The sequence below is a fragment of the Gorilla gorilla genome, chromosome 7, assembly GCF_029281585.2.
Source record: "Gorilla gorilla gorilla isolate KB3781 chromosome 7, NHGRI_mGorGor1-v2.1_pri, whole genome shotgun sequence".
Classification (NCBI taxonomy): Eukaryota; Metazoa; Chordata; class Mammalia; order Primates; family Hominidae; genus Gorilla; species Gorilla gorilla.
In genome coordinates this window covers 34,814,891-34,840,316 of record NC_073231.2, presented here as the reverse complement: position 1 = coordinate 34,840,316, position 25,426 = coordinate 34,814,891, and the positions used below count along the sequence as shown (strand labels likewise).

The 25,426-nt window shown below is 38.5% G+C and overlaps 1 protein-coding gene across 4 annotated transcripts in view; it reads left to right on the top strand.

The window, feature by feature from the left end:
* The window catches only part of GTF2E2 (general transcription factor IIE subunit 2), a 102,213-nt gene that overhangs the window by 63,599 nt on the left and 13,188 nt on the right, over positions 1–25,426 (top strand). For 2 of the 4 annotated variants that reach the window (XM_055348345.1, XM_019032324.3), the window contains 3 exons: positions 2,457–2,564; positions 4,692–4,874; positions 10,038–10,131. In XM_055348345.1, the coding sequence (XP_055204320.1) occupies positions 2,457–2,564; positions 4,692–4,874; positions 10,038–10,131 (385 nt within the window). Of the gene's footprint in view, positions 1–2,456; positions 2,565–4,691; positions 4,875–10,037; positions 10,132–15,240; positions 17,173–25,426 lie in introns of those variants that run through there. The other 2 variants (XM_063709185.1, XM_063709184.1) reach the window with 2 other exon arrangements.

Genomic DNA, 25,426 nt, shown 5'->3' with positions numbered 1-25,426 from the left:
AGTAACCTGCTCAATGTGAGGGAACTTGGAGCTTGGGTTTTTTTTTCTTTTGAAGAGTTATTTTTGTTTTGGATAAATAACATATCTCTTTGTACAAAAAGTAAAGTTGTATAATAAGGTACAATGAAGGAGTCTTGTTCTCACCTGTTATCCTACTCATTTTCTCCCCTCTTGTGCTTTCTACAGGTAACCTCTTTTATTAGTTTCTTGTGATTTTTTTTCCAGTGGTTCTTTATGCAGAAACAAAGTTCAAATGTATACTTATTTCTACCCTTCCCTATATACAAGGGTTCATAGTGCATATGTTTTTTAACATACATACTTTTTTCTTATTTACTTTAAAAAACATTTTTTTTTAGAGCAGTTTTAGGTTCACAGCAAAATTGATTGGAAAATACAGAATTCTCATCCATTCCCTGCCCATCTCCCCACAGCTTCCTCTGCTATCAAAATCCTGCACCAGAAGAGTACATTTGTGACAGTCAATGAACCTACGTTGACAAATTACCACTCAAAGTCCATAGTTTACATGAGTTCACCCTTAGTGGTGTTCTTTCTGTGGGTTTGGACAAGTGTATAATGACCTATGTCCACCACTCTAGTATCCTACTGAGTATTTTCACTGCCCTAAAAATTCTCAGGGCTCTGCTTGTTCATCCTTCTCTCCCCTCAACCCTTGGCAGCCACTAAACTTTTTTTAATTTTTAATTTTTTAAATTATTTATTTATTTTTAAAACAGAGTCTTGCTCTGTTGCCAGGCTGGAATGCAATGGCTTGATCTTGGCTCACTGCAACCTCCGCCTCCCAGGTTCAAGTGATTCCCCTGCCTCAGCCTCCCGAGTAGCTGAGACTACAGGCACCCGCTACCACGCCTGGCTAATTTTTTGTATTTTAGTAGAGATGGGATTTCACCATGTTGGCCAGGATGGTCTCGATCTCCTTACCTTGTGATCTGCCTGCCTCGTTTTCCCAAAGTGCTGGGATTACAGGTGTGAACCACTGCATCTGGCCTGCAGCCACTAAACTTTTTATTGTCTCCATGGTTTTTGCCTTTTCCGGAATGTCAACAGTTGGAGCCATACAGTATGTATCCTTTTCAGATTGGCTTCTTTCCCTTAGTAATACGTATTTAAGGTTTCTCCATGTTTTTTTCATAGCTTGATAGCTCATTTCGTTTTAGCACTGGATAGTATTCCATCGTCTGGATATACCACAGTTTATTTACCCACTCACCTACTGAAGGACATCTTGGTTGCTTCCAGCTTTTGGCAATTATGGATAAAGCTGTAATAAGCATCCTTAGTGGATTTTTGTATGTACATAATTTTTTGGCTCATTTGGGTAAATACCAAGGATCGTGATTGCTAGATTGATCAAATGGTAAGAGTGTGTTTAGTGTTGTAAGAGACTGCTGAACTGGCTTCCACAGTAGCTGTACCATTTTGCATACTCACCAGTAATGAATGACAGCTCCTGTTCCTTTGCATCCTCTCTAGCTTTTGGTATCTACGTGTGTGTGTGTGTGTTTTCATTGGATAGGCATGATACATATGTTTTTTAACTTATTAATTTGTCTTGGACATCTTTTCAAATTAGCACATAGAGAACTTTTACATTTACTTTGTGAACATCTGTATAGTGGAATGGATGTGCTGTGGTTAATCTGTCTTCTAATATGGACGCTTGGGTTATTTCTAATATTTTCCTTTTATGAACAATGCTACAGTGACCATAAGTCACTTTTCTGTGTGGTACTGGTATTTCTGTAGGATAAGTTTCTAGAAATAGGATTGTTTGGTGAAAGTTGAGTGTCTTTTCCTATGTTTAAGGTCATTTTTTGCAATCTGCGCGTTTCTGTCTTTGGGTCATTTTCTGTTAGTTTTGTGTTTTTTCGAGACAGTCTTGCTCTTGTCTCCCAGGCTGGAGTGCAGTGGCATGATCTCAGCTCACTGCAGCCTCCTCTTCCCAGGTTCAAGCAATTCTCCTGCCTCAGCCTCCCAAGTAGCTGGGATTACAAGCATGCACCACCATGCACGGCTGATTTTTGTATTTTTAGTAGACATGGGGTTTCACCATGTTGGCCAGGCTGGTCTCGAACACCTGACCTGAAGTGATCCCACCTGCCTTAGTCCCCCAGAGTGCTGGGATTACAGCCATGAGCCACCGTGCCTGGTCTATTTTGTTAGTTTTTTGAAGCTCTTGAAATGTTAGGAAGAATATAGCTCTTGGTGATACGAGTTGCATGTATTTTTTTGTCAGTTTGTCTTTTGATTTTATAGAGCAATGAGTTTCAACCCCATTCTGATTTCATAGTCTATGGCTCTTCGTCACTATAATTATGCTACCTGGAATAATACATGTTTTTCATTCCTGAAGGTTTGTTTACATGTAACTATGATTTAATGCATCTAGCATTTTGAAACTGTCTTCTAATAACAATTTCTTCACTTGATAGACACGGCATCAGCGAGGAGATACGCATCCTCTAACCTTAGATGAAATTTTGGATGAAACACAACATTTAGATATTGGACTCAAGCAGAAACAATGGCTAATGACTGAGGTAAGAATTTAGTTGATTATCAAGAGAGACTTCCTGTAACTAGAATTTTTTTTTTTTTTTTAAGACAGAGTCTTGCTCTGTTGCACAGGCTAGAGTGCAGTGGCATGATCTCAGCTCACTGCTGACTCAGCCTCCTGAGTAGTTGGGACTACAGGCATGTGCCACGATACCAGGCTAATTTTTGTGTTTTTAGTAGAGACGGGGTTTCACCATGTTGGCCAGGCTGGTGTTGAACTCCTGACCTCAAGTGATCGGCCCATCTCGGCCTCCCAGAGTGCTGGGGTTATAGACATGAGCCACTGCGCCTTGCCTAGAATGTTTTAATATGGTGAAATCTGATAATGCTTTTTACTTTTTCTTAAGAGAAATGGTGTAGGGTCTTTGTTTTTTGAATGTACACATTTATAAGATTGATTTGTTGGTTTTCATATAATTTTATGTTATCTATTTCAAAATGTTAAAGGTAAGACTTCTGTGTAATAGTTGTAAAGAAGTCATTGTACCAATTCGACTTAATGTTTTTACAGATTAATGCTTATTTTGTATTGCCAGATTTATAGTTTGTATGCTTGTAAATTGAATTGTTTTTGTTTTAGGAAATTTAAAGCATAAGGTACTGCAGGGAAAGGAAGATATTTTGTTGCACAATTACTGCTATTATGGCTTGATGTGGAAAAAAAGTCACGAATGCTGTGTATGAACACACATCATTTGAAGAAACCCCAACGCAGTCAGTGACCATGCTAATTTGGAAATGAATAGCATTTAAAAATTCAAATGTTTACCGCTTTAAAATATGAAGTGAAAACTAAGAAGACTACTTTCTAGGACCAGAGATAGATTCTAGAAACCAAATGTAAAATTCCTAACATACAATTCATTTATTTTTTTACCAAGCAAAATACAGATCTTGACTTTTATAATGTAACATGACCATTAATCAGTATAATTGTAGTTCATTGTATTAGTGATATACAAACAATGGTAATCCACATTTAAATTTGCTGGTTTAGCTAACCTTGAGAATTCATAGACTACCAACATTTAGTTAACCATGACTTTGATCATTTTACTATTCTATTCTCCCTTTTTTCTTCTTTCTGTGTTTCTTCTCTTTCTCCTTTCAGGGTCAGGCTGGCAGCTGCAGAAGAAAATATATAGGGTTGCTCTTTTTGAAGAGCTTTCCTTCTGATACTAGCTGTACAACAGAACTGACTAGAAACATAATTATATTCAGTAATTCCTGCATTCCTACTCAGTTTCATTCTCAAGCTGACATTATAGGTAAAGTTCTTGTATGCACTAGTCTGGTCCTTTTCAGTTCCTTCCACAGCTGCCATTGCCAGTTGATAGCAGATGGGGAAGACCATTGACTAGTAAGGGTAATGTTCCTTACTTTATAATGCCAGTATGTGATAAGCTGTACTTTGCAGATGGAGTGGGCACTACTCAGTTCACTTTGTCTATTAATATTTGTAGGTGTTTTATTGATTCCTACACATTTTGACTACTAGAAGAATATGGGTTCAGCTTTTTTCAAAGTAGTTGTGATAAAATGGTTTATTTCTCTTCAAAGAATTTATGTAAATAAAACACAGTTTCTTTTATAAAAAGTGAGCACCGTGCTGATCTACTGTTCTGGAATTCTGGATGTCCAGGATTTTAGGCCTGCCAGTTTGTATTCATAAGGTACTTTTAATTTGCCACTGTATTGGCTAGTGTTGTATTTTAAAATAATTAGTAGAATTAAGAATGTGTATATGGGCTGGGCACAGTGGCTCACGCCTATAATCCCAATACTTTGGGAGGCTGAGGTGGGTGGATCACCTGAGGTCAGAAGTTCAAGACCAGCCTGGCCAATGTGGTGAAACCCCGTCTCTACTAAAAATACAAAAATTCGCTGGGTGTGGTGGTGCACACCTGCAGTCCCAGGTGCTGAGAGGGAGGGAGGCAGGAGAGGGAGGCTGAGGCAGGAGAATCGCTTGAACCCAGGAGGCGGAGGTTGCAGTGAGCTGAGATCGCACCACTGCACTCCAGCCTGGGCGACAGAGCAAGATTACGTTTCAAAAAATATATATATATTTATGTTCCATTTGTTAATATATTCCAATTGTATCACTGTTACAGGCTTTAGTCAACAATCCCAAAATTGAAGTAATAGATGGGAAGTATGCTTTCAAGCCCAAGTACAACGTGAGAGATAAGAAGGCCCTACTTAGGCTCTTAGATCAGCATGACCAGCGAGGATTAGGAGGAATTCTTTTAGAAGACATAGAAGAAGCACTGCCCAATTCCCAGAAAGCTGTCAAGGTAATCTCTCTTTTCTTTCTATGTCTTAATATAATTTGAATGAATAATGACTTCTTGGTTTTAAAAATATCAAACATTTTACAATTGTTTTTAAAGCTTCTATTATATACACATGGGTTACAGTGAGCCACTTGAAGGTTTGAAATTTGTCTTGTGCCACCTAGCAGGAAAGGGAGCAGCCATCTCTGTGTAACTTTGACGGGTTCTTGTTGCTGTTACTATATGATTGTTTGATTGTTCAGGCTATTTCTGGAAAATTTTCCTCAAAGGCAATAGAGTTTCTCTTGTAAGCTCTGTTTGTAAATAAGAGTGTCTTCTATAATACTAGTAGATGTTCATTACCTGAGGAACTAGAGGCATTAAAACATGAAAGCATTGGTTAATAACCTGGCTATTTTGAAGTCCTAAAGGGGCTATCTATGAAAGTCCTACTGATACAGATGACATTTCCAGTTTCAATTTGAAACTCACTGGGGAAAGCTGCTTGTTTCCATTTGTCACAGTTGCTCATTATTAATGTTAACTTATTAAGCAGGTTCATTCATTTTGCTACCTGTAGAAGAAAACTTGCCTCTTTGTGTCTTCTTCTTGGTAATGGAATTATACATGTCAGATCTTCTGGTATTGTACTACAAGTCCCTGAGGCTCTGTTTATTTATTTCAATTTTTTTTCTGTTCTATTAATCCATCGTCAAGTTCACTCAGTTTTCTTCTTCACTTCCAACTTGTTAAGCCCAGTTGGTGAATTTTTTAATTGTATTTTTCAGTTCTAGTCTTTCTTTGTAAATTTTTCTTCTGGTTTCTGTTTCTTTGCTGAATTTTGTTTTCTTTTTCTTCCATTTGTGACACGTATCTTTTGTTACACCCTTAAGTATGATTTCTTATAGCTGCTTTAAAATTCTTGTTATTCTAACAGCCGAGTCATCTCAGAGCTGGTCTGCATTGACTGTCTCTTTTATGGGTCATATTTTCCTGTTTCTTCATATATCTAATACATTTCTGTTGGGTCTTAGACCTTGTGGATTATATTAATATGTGTAAAGACTCAGGATTCTGTTACATTCCTCCCAAGAGTGTTTCTGTTTGTTTTGTTTTGTGGTTAAGTGGGCAGTTACTCCAAACCTTGTCTGCCCTATGGTAGCATATGATATGTCTCTTCTGTTCTTCTAGCCTTAGCCCGTTTGCTTGGAATCTTGGAATCTTTTTCCAAGACTGGCTTATTTCACTTAGCATAATATTCTCAAGGTTCATCCATGTTGTACTTGCAACAGGATTTTCTTCCTTTTTAAAGCTGAATAATATTCCATTGTGTTTTTGTTGTTGAATTGTGGGAGTTTTAAAAAATATATTCTGGATATTAATTCCTTACCAGATACACGATTTGCAAATATTTTCTCCCATTCTGTAGGTTGCCATTTTACTCTGTTGATTGTGCTCTTTAATTTGCCAGTTTCTGAGTTTGCTGCACTCTTGTCTATTTTTGATTTTGTTGCCTGTGCCTTTAGTATCATGTTTAAATCACTGCCAAATCTAATGTCATGAAGCTTTTGTCCTATGTTTTCTTCTAGGAGTTTTATAGTTTTGGGTCTTATATTTAGGTATTTATTTAGAGTTAATTTTTGTATATGGTATAAGAGTCCAACTTTATTCCTTTTCATGTGGGTATACAGTTTTCTCAGTGTCTTGATGAAGAGACCGTCCTTTGCCCATTGAATAGTCTTAGTCTTGGTACTCATGTGGAAGATCATTTGACCATATATGTGAAGGTTTATTTCTGGGCCCTCTATTCTGCCTATATGTCTTTCTTCATGCCAGCACTACAATGTTTTGATTAATGTAGCCTTTTTTTTTTTTTTTTGAGACAGAGTCACACTCTGTCACCCATGCTGGAGCGCAGTGATGCAATCTTGGGTCACTGCAACCTCTGCCTCCCAGGTTCAAGCAGTAGTCCTGACTCAGCCTCCTGATTAGCTGGGATTACAGGCACACACCACCACACCCAACTAATTTTTTTATTTTTGGTAGAGATGTGGTTTTACCATGTTGGCCAGTCTGGTCTCGAACTCCTGACCTCAAGTGATCTGCCCACCCTCGGCTTCCCAAAGTGGTGGCATTCCAGGTGTGAGCCACTGCACCTGGCCTGATTAATGTAGCTCTGTAATATATTTTGAAATCAGTAAGAGTGAGATCACCAATTTTGTTCTTTTTCAAGATTGTTTTGGCTATGTATTAGTCTATTCTTGCAATGCTATAAAGGAATGCTTGAGACTGGATAATTTATAAAGAAAAGAGATTGATTTGGCTCACAGTTCTGCAGCCTCTCCAGGAAGCATGATGCTGGTGTCTACTCAGCTTATGGGGAGGTCTCGGGAAACTTATAATCATGGCAGAAGGTGAAGGGGAAACAGGCTCATCTTACATGCCCGGAGCAGGAGCAAGAGAGAGTGGGGAAGGTGCCACACACTTTTAAATGACCAGATCTCATGAGAACTCATGATCAGGAGAACAGCACCAAGAGGGAAATCCACCTTCATACCAGTCACCGCCCACCAGGCCCCACCTCCAACATTGGGGATTACAGTTTGACATGAGATTTGATGGGGACACAGATCTAAACCATTTCAGGCTTTTTGAGGTCCCTTAAGATTTGATATAAGTTTTTGGGTGGATTTTTCCATTTCTGCAAAAAATACCATTGGGATTTTGATAGGGATTACATTGAATAGGTAACTTTGGGTAGTATTGCCATCGTAACTGTATTAAGTTTTTTAATACATGAGCACAGAATTCTTTTCATTTATTCATGTCTTTAGTTTTTTTTAGCAATGTCTTCAGGTTCTTTCATTTATTTTATGTATGTACAATTTGACTGTCCCTTATCTGTAATGCTTGGGACCAGAACTGTTTCAGATTTTGGGATTTTTTTCAAATTTTGGGATATTTTCATTATACCAGTTAAACATTCCAGAGTTGAAAATCTGAAATCCAAAATGCTCCAGTGAGTATTTCTTTCTTTCTTTCTTTCTTTTTTTTTTGTGAGGCGGAGTCTCTTTCTGTTGCCCTGGCTGGTGTTCAGTGGCATGATCTCGGCTCACTGCAACCTCTGTCTCCTAGGTTTAAGAGATTCTCCTGTCTCAGCCTCCCAAGTAGCTGGGATTGCAGACACCTGCCACCATGTCCAGCTAATTTTTCTATTTTTAGCAGAGATGGGGTTTCACCATGTTGACCAGGCTGGTCTCAAAACTCCTGACCTCGGCCGAGTGCAGTGGCTCACGCCTGTAATCCCAGCACTTTGGGAGGCTGAGGCGGGTGGATCACGAGGTCAGGAGATCGAGACCATCCTGGCTAACATGGTGAAACCCTGTCTCTACTAAAAAGTACAAAAAATTAGCCGGGCGTGGTGGTGGGCACCTGTAGTCCCAGCTACTTGGGAGGCTGAGGCAGGAGAATGGCGTGAGCCACCGTGCAGAGCTTGCAGTGAGCCGAGATCGCGCCACTGCACTCCAGCCTGGTCAACAGAGTGAGACTCCATCTCAAAACAAACAAAAAAACTCCTGACCCCAAATGATCCTCCTGCCTCAGCCTCCCAAAGTGCTGGGATTATAGGTGTGAGCCATCGCACCTGGCCCCTAGTAAGTATTTCTTTGGCATGTCATGTCAGCACTCAAAAAGTTTTGGATTTTGGATTCGAGATTTTGGGATTTGGGTTGCTCATCCTGTAGTTATCACCTTTTACCACCTTGATCTAGTGGACTATTATTTTTAAGCTATTTTAAGTCATTTTATGAATAATTTACATAAGTTAGAATAATGGGATGATGAAAACAGCTTTATTAGAGATTTTAGTAAGAATTTAACACAGCAAACTTCTGTATCAAGTAATTTTTGGAAAACACATCAAAAAGAAGAATACTGTCATATATCCTTTTAGCAAAGTGAGATGATAAAGATTCTTTTCACAAAATACTGTGTGATAATCTTCTGGAGAATAACGGGATGAGAATATTGTTTCCATTTTGTATTGAGAAGCATTTTGTTCGCTTGTTGATTCTTAAGCTTGAGAATCTTCACTTGAGTTATTGTCATCTAAAGATTCCATAGCTTGAGACTTTATTCCTATGATGAATTTTTGCCAGATAGTCTTGAGTGCTGCTATTTGGCTTTTTGCATTCATATTTTGATTGATCTAATAATTGTGAAATGTCTTTGGTCAGTTTTCTTGTCTTTGCTCTCAAGGGTAGAAAATACAAAATTTTTTTTGTCAGGTGTACTCAATGAAAGTTAAAAGACAACAAGAAGACTCTTCCAATCTTTTATATCTCTTGAGAAGGTGTAATGTAATCCTTTGGGCAATGCAGTAAGAAAACTGAAGGATGCCCATGTATTTCACTATTGCATCACATTTCTAGGTGATTTAATCATTCTTCTATTTTCTTATTATTTTAGCGTTTTAAAAGCACAGTTGGAAATAATTGGTGGGTAATGATGAGTAAGTAGCAAAATATCTCAAGGTAGAGGAAAAGTAGGAACACCAAGATTCTATTATGTGTCTTAGATTAGTGAAAGAGTCCCATGGACCCAAATAGTAATTGCAGCAAAGATTGAATTTTCCGTTTTAAGTGAAACACGTTTTATTTTTGTTCTTTGGAAGACCTCTAAGAATACAAGTCTGGAAATAACAATTTTTAAAAAATTGAACTACTCAAGAAAGAAACTCAAAAACTAAAATTGGGGCTGAGTGCAGTGGCTCACACCTATAGTCCCTGTACTTTCTGATGCTGAGGTGGGAAGATCGCTTGAGCCCAGGAGTTCAAGACCAGCCCTGGCAACATAGTGAGACCCTTTGTCTACAAAAAATTGAAAATATTAGCTAGACGTGGTGGCAATGCACCAGTGGTCCCAGTTACTCCAGAGGCTGAGGTGGGAGGATTGCTTGAGCCTGGGAGGTTGAGGCTGCAGTGAGCTGCACTCCAGTCTGGGTGGAGTCTCTTAAAAACAAAACTAAAACTAAAATTGGGTCCAGTGGACCTATGGTGGTGGACCCTATGGTGGTATACTGAATGTGTTAAGGAAATGAAAGTCCTTTATTGTTTAAATTTTTTTTTTTTTTTGGTGAGGTAATTTGGAGTTAACTGAAAAATCTTTATTTTATCTATCTTTAAGGCTTTGGGGGACCAGATACTATTTGTAAATCGTCCCGATAAGAAGAAAATACTTTTCTTCAATGATAAGAGCTGTCAGTTTTCTGTGGATGAAGGTGAGCTTTTCTGTATTATACTTTAGTTTGCAAGTATATTACAATTTTAGGGTGATAAAATATTTATAATACAATTATAAATCTTATATTGCTTTTTTAGCATTATCATCTCTTAGAACACAGCCAGTGGCCCCTGTGTCTAACATATTGTTGCTTAGAATGCAATTTGAAATATGTGATTTGAAAGATTTTAGGTTAATTATACTTACAATCGCAGTTCAGGATTTCTTAATGTTTATAGCTCAACTGAACCAAACGGGTTTATTTCTTTATCTTTAGACTTTTACAAATGTAAGTTCATATCCTGATACAAAAGCTTGATACAGGATGGGAAAAAGAATAAACTTTTATTGGTGAATAGTGTTCTCTTACCTTATGAATCTTTCAGTTATCAAATTGAATAAGGAAGGAGATGATGTTTTTCTTTCTGGAAATTGTGGAGTTGGATGCTAAGCTGTATATTGAATCTCTTACTAAGTATATGATATGTATGTTTGGACTTTAGTTTTAAATTTTTGTCAATAATTTGTCATTAAACAAGGGTTTAGTGATGAAAAATGTATTATTCAAGTACCAATTGCCATTTTAGCAAGTGTTGGTGGTATTTTACTGTAAATTTATATTACTTTTGAAGCTTTATAAAATGGCAGGAAAATAATTGGACATCAGTTTAATTGATTTTGTGATTTGTGCAGTAACCTTAAGTTTTCCTTTTGTTATCTGTCTATAGATATCCAGGCTTGTGGTTCTGGTAGATAGGGCTTTATCTTCCCTGAACTTGTTTTAGGAAATTGTATTTTTGTGAAAATCCCAATTGAGTACCTTACATGTAATTGGTTCACAATAAATGTTAATTAAATAAAAATGTGCAGAATATTGCAGTTCTTTGATGTTGTTGTTTCTAATAAGCTTTTATATAACAAAGCAAGTATGTAGTGAACTTATGCTATCCATTGTAGTGATAGGTGCCTGTTGAACAAAGACTTCAGTACTGCCTGGCGATTTTTATATTGCTTTCAGTCTTCGTTACTTGCAGTGTTGCCTTTATGCTAATTTTTATATTTCTTGCTTTTGAAAACATTTAAGGCTGGGCATGGTGGCTCATGCCTCTAATCCTAGCACTTTTCAGAGGCCAAGGCGGGAGGATTGCTTCAGGCCAGGAGTTCAAGACCAGCCTGGGCAAAAAAGTGAGACCCTATCTCTATTAAAAACTGAAAAATTAGCCAGGCTTGGTGGTGCATGCCTGTGGTCTCAGCTACTCACAAGGCTGAGACAAGAGTATAGCTTGAACTCAGGAGTTAGAGGTTACGGTGAGCTGATTGTGCCACTGCACTCCAGCCTGGGTGACAGGGTGAGACTCTGCCTTTAAAAAGAAAGTTAAAAACCATTTAAGATATTTCTGAGCTCAAAAAAAAAAAAATCTAAGAAATAACCGATTCCTTTATTCTTAGGTATAATTAACAATCATTTTGAAAAATATTTGCAGTACTTAAAACCTATCACAAGTATTACAAGTTCAGATAGAGAGTAAGAGCCTATACTAAAAGGCAGATGTGCCTTTCCCTTCTCTAGCTGCAGTCCCTTTCTTTTGTGGCAGCTGCTTAACTAGTTTTATTTTGGATTCTTCAGTTTTTTCCCAATTGCTAATAATATGCTTATGCTATTGTTTCTTGATTTTTTTCAACTTTAAACATTGTGTGACTTACTGTCATTTCTCTTTCCTATACCTATCTCTCTCCTCCCAATATAATTGTACCTCTAGTTAAGTTTTAGTTTCTCCGTCATTTACTTTGATGCCTTCAACAAACATATTTAAGTGTTCTCAGTGGGAATTTTAGTGTTAAGTCTGCTCTGCAGATGGCAGCATAGTGTAGCATGTCTGTTATGTAAGCAGATGTTTAACTTGAGGCGGGTGGTTGATAGGAAAGAGATTGCAGTAGCTCTGTAAGAGTGTACATGAAGCTCTAGAATTTCTTAATAGCATTTCTTTGGGGTTATTTTAGGAGTACACTGTGTGTTTAGCAGTGGGAAGCCCAGATGTTCTTGTAATCTGCACGCTAAGCTGTCACTTTCTGTCCCTTGTGTGCTCTTTCTGTGGATACGATTGTTTTAACTTTGCTTTTTCCTGTTTGTGTATCTTTTATCTATACTTCCTTAATATTACCCGTTTTCATTTGTCATTTTATATGGCCTTTGTTGGCCTAAACTCTTTTCTATTTCCTTATTGCGTAGCTTATAGGGGCAAAATGAGAATTTTCACTTTCCCCCCTAGAAAACAATAACAATCTGGAAATACATAGAGTAAAATAGTAATATTAAACTCTAGCATATGTGATGCAGAAATTAAACATGCATCATGGATATGTGATCCGTGTCTTGTGATAACATATGCTTGGTAGTTAAATCTTACATAATCAGGAACAAGTTCTGTAAATAATTTGATGTTTATTCTTTTAGTTTGCTTTCTCAGCATTACAAATATTCCATAACGATGTATGGCTGGTTAGTATTCCACTGTGTGTACCTGATTAATGAGTTTTAAAATAGTTAACAATGCTGAAGCAAATGTCTTTACATATCTTACACATTGGCTATGTATTTTTTATTTTAATGAAGTAGCCATAGAAATCAGGAAGATAATGCAGAAGTAAATTGAGAAAATATTTTTGCATCTTTTCAGATCTTTGTTTTTGCTAACTTATTTAATATATGGTGAAATGTACTGCTAGGTTTCTTAATATTTAACCACCCTTACGCTCCTAGATAACCTTTCTTTGGCTTCAAGTATTTCTAAATTTTTAATATTAATGTATTTAGGACAATTGTTTCAGTATGGTCACTTTTCTTTTTTGTGTGCTTTGTCAGATTTTGGTTATGGTTATTATGCTGGGTTCATAAAAAGAAAAGTAGTTTTTCTTCCTCTCCCCCCCCTCATTCCTTATGAGAATAGTAGATTCTTTAAAAATGTGAAGGCATATACCCATGAATGTATCTGGCTAATTGCTTTCTTGGCAACATTCTTAATGTTTTATTTGCTTATGTCCTTAAGTTTTCTATCTTGCGAGTCAATTTTGATAATTTTGTGTTTTTCTACAAAATCATTCTTTTTAAAATTTCAAATTTAATAGTGTGCGGTTTTTCAGAGCGTGGCCCTCGGACTTAATTTTCTCACTGTTATTTTCTCTATGGTGCGCTTTTGTATTTGTTCTTTCCTTATTTCTTTGTGAACTACTTCTTTTATCTTGGTTGTTTGTTGTGTTTTCATTTTAACAGAAAATATAATCTTATCAGATCACCATCTACATACATATTTATTTTTTGACTACTTGATCTAAGCAGTGACTGAGCAAACATCAGAATCTCTCACAACTTTTATGTTTTTGTTTATTTTTCCTGTAGTTACTGCTTTTTATATTTTCATGCAGAGTTTTTAGTTTATAAACGTTCTTGGCAGTCATAGTTTATTTTAAGAATTGTGTTCAAAATCATTATAATGTGTCCCCCTTTGTTGTATTTAATGTTCTTTTCCTTGATGTCTGGCTTTATTCCCATCTGACTATCATAACCTCTGGCTTTTTAAAAATTTTATATATTTTTGCCCATCTTTTACTTTCTGTCTGTATTTTTTTGTTGTTGTTTTAAGTATTTCCTTTCTAGATGGCATATGGCTGGCTTTAACTTTTGAATCAGTTCTGACTGTCATTTTACATTTACTGTCTTTATTATATGTTGTAATCTCCCCATCATTTACTTGGAAATGGTATAATTTATTTTCATTCTCTTATTCTCTGTTGTCTTTTTATTCCCTTGTTGACAATTTCTGGGATTTTTGTTACAGTTTATTAATGTTTATTCGTAAGCCTGTTTATTCAAGAAATATTTAATGGTCTCCTCCTAAGTGCCCTAGTCATTTTGCTAAATATAGGGGTAAGATAGACCAGTCCCTGTCTTTATGGAGCTTCCATTCTGAAGTGGAGGACAATATACAAAATTTGAAAATACTGCGGATTGTAAGAAATGCTAGGAAGAAAATAAATGAGCTCTATGGTAAGGTGTGGGTGGTGAAGTTCAGATACAACCTCTGAAAAAAGGTGAAATAAGCCAAAACAGGAAAAATGGGGTGGAGCTAGCCTTGCCAAGGGTCAGAATAGTGTCCACGTGTGGAACTGTAAGGCGAGTATCCAGGCAGAGGGAATAGCAAAAACAAAGATTGTGGGAAGGACTTTAGTTTTTTTCCTAGAGTGGCTTTTGTTTCACCAGATTCAGTGAACACCTTTTTTTTTTTTTTTGAGACGGAGTTTCGCTCTTGTTGCCCAGGCTGGAGTGCAATGGTGCAATCTTGGCTCACAACAACCTCTGCCTCCCGGGTTCAAGCGATTCTCCTGCCTTAGCCTCCCGAGTAGCTGGGATTATAGGCATGCCACCACGCCTGGCTAATTTTGTATTTTTAGTAGAGACCGGGTTTCTCCATGTTGGTCAGTCTGGTCTCAGACTCCCGACCTCAGGTAATCTGCTTGCCTTGGCCTCCCAAAGTCAGTGAAAACTCTTATAACAAATGATTTGTAACATCATCTTTGCTTTTGTGAAATTAAGTTCATAGATAATATAACCTACTGATACACATACTTTCTTAAAAAGTCAGTGTAATACCCTAAGTGTAATGTAAAGAATAAATGAAAATATATTTTTATTCTTTAAAATATGTTTTTTATGGTTTAAAAATTTACTTCAGCCAGGTGCTGTGACCCATGACTGTAATCCCAGCACTTTGGGAGGCCTGCCTTAGGCGATCACTTGAGGTCAGGATTTCAAGACCAGCCTGGTCAACGTGGTGAAATCCCGTTTCTCCTAAAAGTACAAAAATTAGCCGGACATGCTGGCGCGTGTCTGTAATCCCAGCTACCTGGGAGGCTGAAACACAAGAATCGCATGAACCTGGGAGGTGGAGGTTGTAGTGAGCCTAGATTGTGCCACTGCACTCCAGCCTGGACAACAGAGCAAGGCTCTGTCTCAAAAAAAAAAAGATTCAAAAATGTATAAATGCTCAGGCAGTTATCCTAGAATGTAAATGGAATGGAATTGAAACAGCTGTATATCTTTCTATTGTAGAGTCATCATGAAGATGATAGCCACCAATGGGCCAATGTAGTTACGATGTATTGGCAACTTAGATGTCATAACTGGTCTCTTCCTTAAGTGGTAAAGAATTCTTGGTAAAGTTCTGAAAATACAAAGTACATTTCTTCTGTGATTTATCAAGGTTAATGCTGTATTCTGTGTACAGTATACATTGTATATTCCTAGAAAAGTTTATTAAAAGTGCCAAAAATACTTTGTTTATATATGTTAAATAGAATTGGGTTTGTAGGCTCAGCTTATTGTTATAAACTGGTATTTTTCACTGATCTGTGTCCCTCTTAAGAAGGATGGTGGGGGTTAAGCAGGGCTTTCGACCTTGGCAGTGTTAACATTTGGGGTTGGTTGAGTATTTTTTTTTTGGTGTGGGGAGTGTCCTGAGCCTTGTAGGGCATTGATCAGCATCCTTGGCTTGTTTAGATACCAGTAGCTTAGCTTCCCTGCAGTGTGACAACCAAAACTTTCTTTAGACATTATCAAATGTCACCTGGAGAACAAATTCCCCTTGTTGGGAACTTGGTAAAAGGTCCAGTTTATGTTGATAGAATAGAGGAAGATTGAGACCCACTGTCTTCAGATTCCTTTTCCTGGCTCCTGTCATTCTGCACACTTGGTGGTGGAAGAAGATCACAGTGAATGAGGTTGCTGTCCTTGACCTTCCAGGCTGAGTGGGTAGAATGGCATAGGAAGCGTAGTTCAGCTGTTTGCATTTTGTCATTTTGGTGTTCACACGGTGCTGTAGAGACACCAGAGGGAACAGCCACTTACAGGAACCTCGGGTAAGGTACCACCAGTCTTTTAGTTGAAAGTGCCAGTATTACGTAAATCAGTAACAAAAACAAAACAAAACAAGTTTTTGTTAATGATATAAGGAATGTGTGTTTCCAGGGAAGACCCATTGAAAACAGACACGTTTTAACATTCATCTCTAGCCTCAGAATGCTTTATACTTTGTGTGAAGATTTTCGTTTCGTTCCACTAGGTGGCAACCTTAGCCATAGAGAGGAACTCTGAGTGCGCACACTTCAGGCACACAGAGGGTTCTGTCTGTAATAGAAGCACTTGTCCTAAAATGAGAATAAGCTCAAGGAGAAAGTTGATGGTGTAGTAATTTTTTAATCCAGTGTAGAAGTGAACACAGAGTAGTTGGACCTAGGCAGGCAACTTATTTTTCAAAGGCATTTCTTTCCTTAAGTCAGAAGCTTATTCATTTAAAGGTAGTATAAATGTGATGGGGAAGAGGCTGGTGCTGAGGAGTTAGATTGTAGGTTTTATCTTTTTTTAATTTATTTTTTATTATTATTTTTTTACTCTAAAGAAAGATTTATTCATTCCATGTAGGTTTTATCTTAGCTCAGTCCCTTACTAGCCTAGGCAAGACACTTAACCTCTCTCTGAGATTCTTCATCTGTAAAATAGAAATAATAGTATTGTTACCTCATTGTCTTTGAGGATTAAATGAGTGAATATAAATAAAAGTGCTTGGAACTTGGAACAGAATCTGGTGGAAAGTAAGAACATGGTAATGTTAACTATTATTGGTATCGGAAAAATAAAATGGTACCCACGGTGCTAGTCATTTTAATCCTACTTAACCTGGTTATTTATTTATCTATCTGTCACTGACTCACTTGTTTTATAGTTTTGTGTTTGGTTAAACAGATAGCAAAGAAAGCCAATTTAGCAGTCTCAGGCCACATTTGTGCTGATTTTTTGCAGTTACGTTATGGTTTTTGGTGTTTCTGATGAGAATTCTAATGGACAATCTTTTTCCTCATTGCTGGCAACTTTTTTACTTACTGGAAGCTTAAACAGTTTCACCTTTATCTTAAGAATTCAGGATTCTTATAGTAGCTACCACTTTTGAGTCTGTGCTCTGGGGCTCTCATACTGTTTTAGATCATTATTTATTTATTTATTTTTTGAGACAGAGTCTCGCTTTGTCACCAGGCTGGGGTGCAGTGGCGTGATCTCCGCTCACTGCAACCTCTGCCCCCTGGGTTCAAGCGATTCTCCTGCCTCAGCCTCCCTAGTAGCTGGGACTGCAGGTGGGTGCCACCACGCCCAGCTAATTTTTGTATTTTTAGTAGAGATGGGGTTTCACAGTGTTGGCCAGGATGGTCTCGATCTCTTGACCTAGTGATCTGCCCACCTTGGCCTCCCAAAGTACTGGGATTACAGGTGTGAGCCACCGTGCCCTGCCTGATCGTTATTTTTTAAATGGCTACATGGTATTCTATTTTGTTGATATACTCTAAAACAATTTTTTCTGGCCCATTTCCAGGTATACAAACTCCACAGATGGGAAGTTGTTTTTTTTTTTTTTGTGAGACGAACTCTCGCTCTGTTGCCCAGGCTGGAGTGCAACGGCACAGTCTCGGCTTACTGCAACCTCTGCCTCCCAGGTTGAAGCGATTCTCCTGTCTCAGACTCCCGAGTAGCTGGGATTAGAAGTACGCACCACCATGCCTGGCTAATTTTTTGTGTTTTTAGTAGAGACAGGGTTTCACCATGTTGGCCAGGCTAGTCTTGAACTCCTGACCTCAAGTGATTCGCCTGCCTCAGCCGCCCAAAGTGCTGGGATAACAGGCGTGAGCCACTGTGCCCAGCCAGTTATTTATTTTTTTGGTTTTTATTTTTTGCTCTGTGCTGTTACAAATAGTGCTGTGTGTACATTTTCTTGAGGTTGAATTGCTGGATCAAAAGATAGACATATTTTTGAAAATACTAATGCCTTACCAAATGTCTGTTGTAAAACTGGGCCAATTTATACCTCCACAGTAATAAATGAGAAGGAATCTTATTTCTTCATGTCCTCACAAACACTGATTGGGTGTTTTTAGTTGACTTTGCCAACCTCATAGAACATAAAGAGTATCTTGTTTTTTATTTTATTAATTTTTATAAATAGAGACAGGGTCTCGCTTTGTTGCCCAGACTGGTCTTGAACTCCTGGGCCAAACGATCCTCCTGCCTTGGCCTCCCAAAGTGCAGGGATTACTGGTGTGAGCCACCATGCCCAGCCAAAGATTGTCTTGTTTTAAAAATTCATTTTCTTTCACTCATTTTATAAAATTAAAGAAAACCAGGTTATTTCTCTTTGTCAACTGAACATTTTGTCCCCACGTGTTTTAAAAAGTAATTAAATTTGAGATTCTGTGAGATTGTACCTCTAAAATACCCGTGTTCCACTATTCATCTTAAGTATTTATGCAGCTGTAATACATTTACGTAAATGTCATATTTAAATGATTTACATAGTAGATGTCATATATTTACATTTACATAGTAGATGTCATGTTTAAATATTGCAACAGCATTGAGCTAAGGAAAGGCAGGGATTAAGTATAAATGTTTTATTGAAAAAAATTGAAGAGTTTTTATTCAGGGTTTTTCTCTGAAAATAGCTCAAGTGACTTTAAACAAAAGGAACTAGTTAAATTAAAAATTTTAAAGTGTACTTTCAGTTCTATTGTGCCATGAAAATTTATAGTGTTGTGTGTTCTTTCTATACAGTAATATACAGATCAGCTTTCCAGACCATTGCTGCCACTATTTAAGTAGGTAATATTACCTCTGCGATTGTGTCATAAGAGGTCCGCAGTATGTAAGCTTCTTTGCATATCAGGTAGAAAGGCAAAGAAATTTCTGTCTTCAAGGAACTGAAATTTTGCAGTGGTAGAAAGTGTATTGAATGAAATTAACCAGTGAGTAAAAGGTATGTTTTTCCTATGTACTTTTTTCCCATTTTGCCTTTATTGTTATACAGAGAGAAGTACACAGTTGACTTGTTGGACAGATATGTAATACTTATTCTAAAGAAATGGATACAGTTTTCACATGTTGATAAATTAGAACTTAACAAATTAATGATCAAAATACCAGAACTATTCTTTGGTAGGATATAGTTTCTTTAACAGCTATAATAATACGTTTGACATGTAAAATTCTGGCTATTGCCTGCATTTTAAAACAGTAATTTTGCATGCTTTATTGGGATTACAGAGATATTTTTGTTGCTGAGTTGGAAGTATGACCTGAAATTATTTTCTTTCATATATGCCTATAGTGAGCAAAGCTAGCCACATTCATTAAACAGCCTTTAAAGTTTGGCTGAAAAGCAGATAGTTGGGGACTTTTAGCTTCTACTTAGAATGGAGAAAGCTAGAGAGAGCATCGTTCCTACCTTGACAGCAACAACAAACCCCAGAAGTCTGCATGCTGATATCTTCTTGAATTCATCAGTGAGCTGAGGTTGCAGGACAACCTCCCAACCCAAACTGTGAGGAGAGACAGGCACCCCCTTGGAAAGGTAAGACCTGAGCACTTGTTTACCTGAGACAGACAAAGTGAACATCCCGCAGGAGAATTCAGTTAAAATTTAATGAACTTAGCGTGGACCAGCAAGAAAACAGAGATCGCCTGGGGGGCTGTAGACACGGGGAGTTTGTATCCACTCACAGGCTCTTCTCCACAGATTTCATTGGATGCTTACAAAAAAGATTGAGGCAAGGGTGTGGGTACTGAGAAAGTGTCCCTTACTGTTCCCCCTGGAGGAGAGGGACAGTAGATCCTTTTGGAAAGACACGAAGCCCTGTCTGAGTCCTTCTTCCCTTCTTTGCTCCTATGAGATAAGAGCCTTAAACCACTGTGGAAAGAGAACAGAAAAAAAGTCTTTCGTCCTTGGCGAGGGACAGGAATATGTGCTAGGCCCAGAACTTTAGTGGAGGAGAAAGGGCAGGAGCACTGAGAAGGCCACACCCCAGTCACCAAGGAAGACAGTGTTTGCCCAAGACCAAGGCTTAATCCTAATGTCAGAGAATCTTCCCACCCATAGGAGGCTAACAGCTGTGGACTGACAGGTGACACTGGAGATCGGTGCGAGGCGCAAGAACGTGGAGGCAGACCAGCTCAGATGCAGCGTAAAAGGAAGACCAAAAAAGCTGAAGGTCGAACAGACACTGAGGAAAACATCCTCTGGCAAACCAGCCACTACCCTAACACAGTTCGAAGCTGGTGGTACATTGTGGGTAACCATGGCAGCAACAAATTCCAAACCACGCTTCTGTTCTGACAATAGATTGACTCAACCTCCACACACTAAAGATCTGGCAGAAGGAAAGGCGGGCCCATTTCCCAGGCATAAAAACTATTTACCTCAGTCTTAGCTGTCTTACAAAGGATATCCTGCTTTCAAAAAAGTTTTTGAGGCATAAAAAGAAGGAAGGAAGAACAACACACTATTGAGACAGGACACTTTTAAGACCAAATTCTTTGGAACTACCAGACATGGAATTGAGACAGGACATTTTTAAGACCAAATTCTTTGGAACTACCAGACATGGAATCTAAAATAACTGTTCAGTATGTTAAAATCTCTAGTAGAAAAGGCAGGCAACTTGTATGGTCAGGTAGGATATTTCAGCAGAGAGATAGACACTGTAAGAAAGTAAAATAAATGCTAAAAATGAAAATGACAGTAACATAGGTGAAAAATGTCTTCAACAAGCTCATTATTAAACTTGGTGTAGCCAAAGAAGGAGTCTGTGAACTTGAATACAGCTGAAGTGTGAAAAAAATAGGGCAGAGAACCCATGAGCTGTGAGACAATATCAAGTGGTCTGAATTTGTAAAGTCTGAGAAGGAAAAGAAAGAAAATGGGGCAGAAGAAATACTTGAAGATGTAATGACCAAGAATTTTCTAAAATTAATGATGGACACCAAAGATCTGTGAAGCTCAGAGAACACCAATAGATCATCCCCCAAACCAGGCAAATGACAGGAAAACACCGAGGCATATCATATTCAAACTGCAGAATATGAAAGATGGAAAATATTGAAGGCAGTCAGAGGAAAGAGACTAATTCCAGAGGAAAAAAAGAATGCAGGGTTCTTATTAGAACCCATGCAGACCGAAAGATAATGCAGCACATCTTTAAATGGCCAAAAGGGAGAAAATCCTTTCAACCCAGAATTCCGTACACAGCAAAAATAATCTTTTCTTTTCTTTTCTCTTCTTTTCTTTTTTCTTTTCCTTCCCCTTCCCCTTTTCCTTTCCTTTCTTTTCTTTTTTCTTGTCTGACTCTGTGGCCCAGGCTAGAGTGCAGTGGTGCAATCTTAGCTCACTACAACCTCTGCCTCCAGGGCTCAATTCATCCTCCCATCTCAGCCTCCTGAGTAGCTAGGACTGCAGGTACATGCCACTACATCTAGCTAATTTTTTTTGTATTTCTAGTAGAGATGGGGTTTCACCATGTTGCCAAGGCTGGTTTTGAACTCTTGGGCTCAAGCAGTCTGCCCTCCTCAGCCTCCCAAAGTGTTAGGATCTGGCAAAAATAATCTTTCAGAAATGAAGGACAAATGCTCTCTCAGAGAAACAGAAATGGAGAGAATTCATTGCCATCAGACCTGCACTACTGGAAATATTAAAGGAAGTTGTTCAGGAAGAAGAGGTATGACATTAGACATTTGGATCTATACAAATAACGTTTCTAGGAGATAGAGTTTTTATTATTTAAAAATATTTTTCTAATTTCTCTGAAAGATGACCATAAATAAAAAATATTAACAATATATTTTGTGTTTAGGGCATGTTATGGGAAATAAAATTTATGACAAATTAGCTCAAAGGTCAGAAGGGATCAATAATTGGTCTAGTATACTGTTCTAATGTCTTTACATGACATATGAAATGCTATGACTTACTCTAAGCTAGGCTCTGATTAATTAAATATGTATGTTGTAAACCTAGGTCAACCACTAAAAATATTTTTTGAAAAAAATGTAATAAGCCAATAGTGGAGATAAAATGGAATCATACAAATGTATCCAGCTAATCTAAATGAACACGGAGACAGAAGGAAAACACAAGAGCAGATGGAACAAATAGAAACAGTGGTGAAGATTATAGTCTTTATTCCAACTACATTAATCATTGTGTTAAATGTAAATGGTCTAAACACACTATTTTTCAGCTTGGGTGCAAAAGCAAGACTCGAGTATATACTTTTTTTTTTTTTTTTTGAGATGGAGTTTTGCTCTTGTTGCCCAGGCTGGAGTGCAGTGGTGTGATCTCGGCTCACCGCAACCTCCACCTACTGGGTTCAAATGATTCTCCTGCCTCACCTCCCCAGTAGCTGGGATTACAGGCATACACCACCACACCCGTCTAATTTAGTATTTTTAGTAGAGACAGGATTTCTTCATGTTGGTCGGGCTGGTCTCGAACTTCTGAGCTCAGGCGATCTTTCCACCTCGGCCTCCCAAAGTGCTGGGATTATAGGCATGAGCCACCGTGCCTGGCCACTTTTTTTTTTTTTTTTTTTTTTTTTTTTTTAAAGATCCATTCCTGCAGCTGTCTAGTATATACTGTCTATAAGAAACCCACTGTAGGCCACTTTAGGTCAGAAGTTCAAGACCAGCCTGACCAACATGGTGAAACCCTGTCTCTACTAAAAATACCAAAATTAGCCAGGCGTGGTGGTGCATGCCGGTAAGCCCAGCTACTCAGGAGGCTGAGACAGTAGAATCGCTTCAACTGGGGAGGTGGAGGTTGCAGTGAGCTGAGATCGCGCCATTGCATTCCAGCCTGGGCGACAGAGGGAGACTCTGTCTAAAAAAAGAAAAAAAAAGAAACTCACTTTAAATATAGATGGGTTAGGCCAGGTGCGGTGGCTCATACCTGTAATCCCAGCATTTTGGGAGGCTGAGGTGGGCAGATCACCTGAGGTCAGGAATTCAAGACCAGCCTAGCCAACATGGTGAAACCCTCATCTCTACTAAAAATACAAAAGTTAGCTGAGTGTGGTGGCATGCGCCTGTAATCCCAGCTACTTGGGGGGCTGAGGCAGGAGAATGTCTTGATCCCAAGAGGCGGAGGCTGCAGTGAGCCAAGATTGCTCCACTGCACTCCAGCCTGGGTGACCGAGCAAGACTCCATCTCGAAAGAAAGATAAAAAAATAAAAAATAGAGACAGGTTAAAAGTAAAAGCATGTAAAATGATATACTGTGCAAACACTATCAGGAAAGCTAGGGTGGCTATATTAATATCAGACAGAGTAGATTTCAGAGCCAGGAAAATTACCAAGGATTAAAGAAGGACATGGGCCGGGCATGGTGGCTCACACCTGTGATCCCAGCACTTTGGGAAGCTGAGGCAGGAGGATCGCTTGAGGCCAGCCTGGGCAACGTGGCGAAACCTCATCTCTACAAAAAATAAAAACTCAGCCTGGTGTGGTGGTGTGCACCTGTAGTCTCTGCTACTCAGGAAGCTGAGGTGGGAGGATCACCTGAACCCAGGAGTTGGAGGTTGCAATAAGCCATGACTGTGCCACTGCACTCCAGTTTGGGTGACGGAACCACAGCCTGTCTCAAAAAGAAAAAGGACGTTACATAATGGTAAAAGTATCAATTCTCCAAGAGTACATAATAGTCCTAAATACCTATATATCTAACAACAGGCCTTCCAAATACATGAATTAAAAATGGATGAAACTAAAAGGAGAAATACATACATCCACAGTTAGACTACAGCATTCCTCTTTCAGTAGTTGATTGAACAGATAGATGGAAAATTACGATATAGAAGTCCGGAAGAGCACCATCAACTAATTTGACCTAATTGGGATTTATAGAACAGACTGTCCTGCAGCAGCAGAATACTGTGCATGTATTTTCCTTTTTTTCTCTTTTGAGACAGGTTTTACTCTTGTTGCCCTGGTTGGAGTGCAATGGCGTGATCTCAGCTCACTGCAACCTCCTCCCAGGTTCAAGTGATTCTCCTGCCTCAGCCTCCTGAGTAGCTGGGACTACAGGCACGTGCCACCACACCTGGCTGATTTTTGTATTTTTAGTAGAGACGGGGTTTCAGGTCAGGCTGGTCTCAAACTCCTGGCTTCAAGTGACCCGCCTGCCTCAGCCTCCCAAAGTGCTGGGATTACATGCGTGAGCCACTGTGCCTGGCCCTGTGCGTATGTTTTCAAGTTCATCTGGAATATTCACCAAGATGGATGGTATTCTAACCCACAAAACAAGCTTTAATTGTATTGGAAAGAATTGAAAGTACCATTGGCCCTCCATGTCTTTTGGTTCTGCATCTGTGGATTCAACCAACTATAGACTGAAAATATTTGGAAAAAAATTGTGTCTTTATTAAACACATACAGACGTTTTCCTTGTCATTATTCCCTAAACAATACAGTATAACTATTTACATGGTGTTTAAATTGTACCAGGCATTGTAAGTAATCCAGAGATTATTTAAAGTGCATGGGAGGATAGGCATAGGTTATATGTAGATACTATACCATTTGATATCAGAGACTTGAGTATCTGTAGATTTTGGTGTCTGTATGAGTCCTGGAACCAATCCCCCATGGATGCCAAAGGCTGACTATACGTGAACGATGTGTGTGAGCCGTAATGGAATTAGGCTAGAAATCAATAACAGAGCTAGTAGCTATATTTGGAGACTGTCCATTTGGAAATTATTTTATTTATGTATTTTTTGAGACAGAGTCTCACTATATAGGCTGGAGTGCAGTGGCATGATCACAGCTCACTGCAGCCTTGACCTCCCTGGGCACAGGCGATCCTCCTACCTCAGCCTCCCAAGTAGCTAGGACTACGGGTGTGTGTCACCATGCCTGGCTAATGTTTGTATTTTTTTGTAGAGATGGGATTTTGCAGTGTTGCCCAGTCTGGTCTTGAACCCCTAGGCTCAAGTGATCTGCCTACCTCAGCTTCCCAGAGTGCTAGGATTACAGATGTGAGCCACCACACCCAGCCTGAAATTAAATACCTTTAAGTAACCTATGGTTCAAGGAGGAAATCACAGGGAGGTAAAAACATTGTTGCATTAAATGAAAGTGAAAGCACAGTGTATCAAAATTCATGGGATGCAGCTACAGCAGTGCTTATAGGGAAATAAAGAGCATTAAGTGCTTATAGTAAAAAAAAAAAATTCTATTGTATGGCCATACACTTTTCATGTATCAGTTGATGGATATTTGGGTTTTTCCACTTTTTGGCTGTTGTGAATAATACTGCTATTAACATACCTATACAAGTTTTTGTGTGGACATGTGTTTTCATTTCTCTTAGGTATATACCTAGGAGTAGAATTGCTACATCATATGGTAATTCTGTGGTTAACTTTTT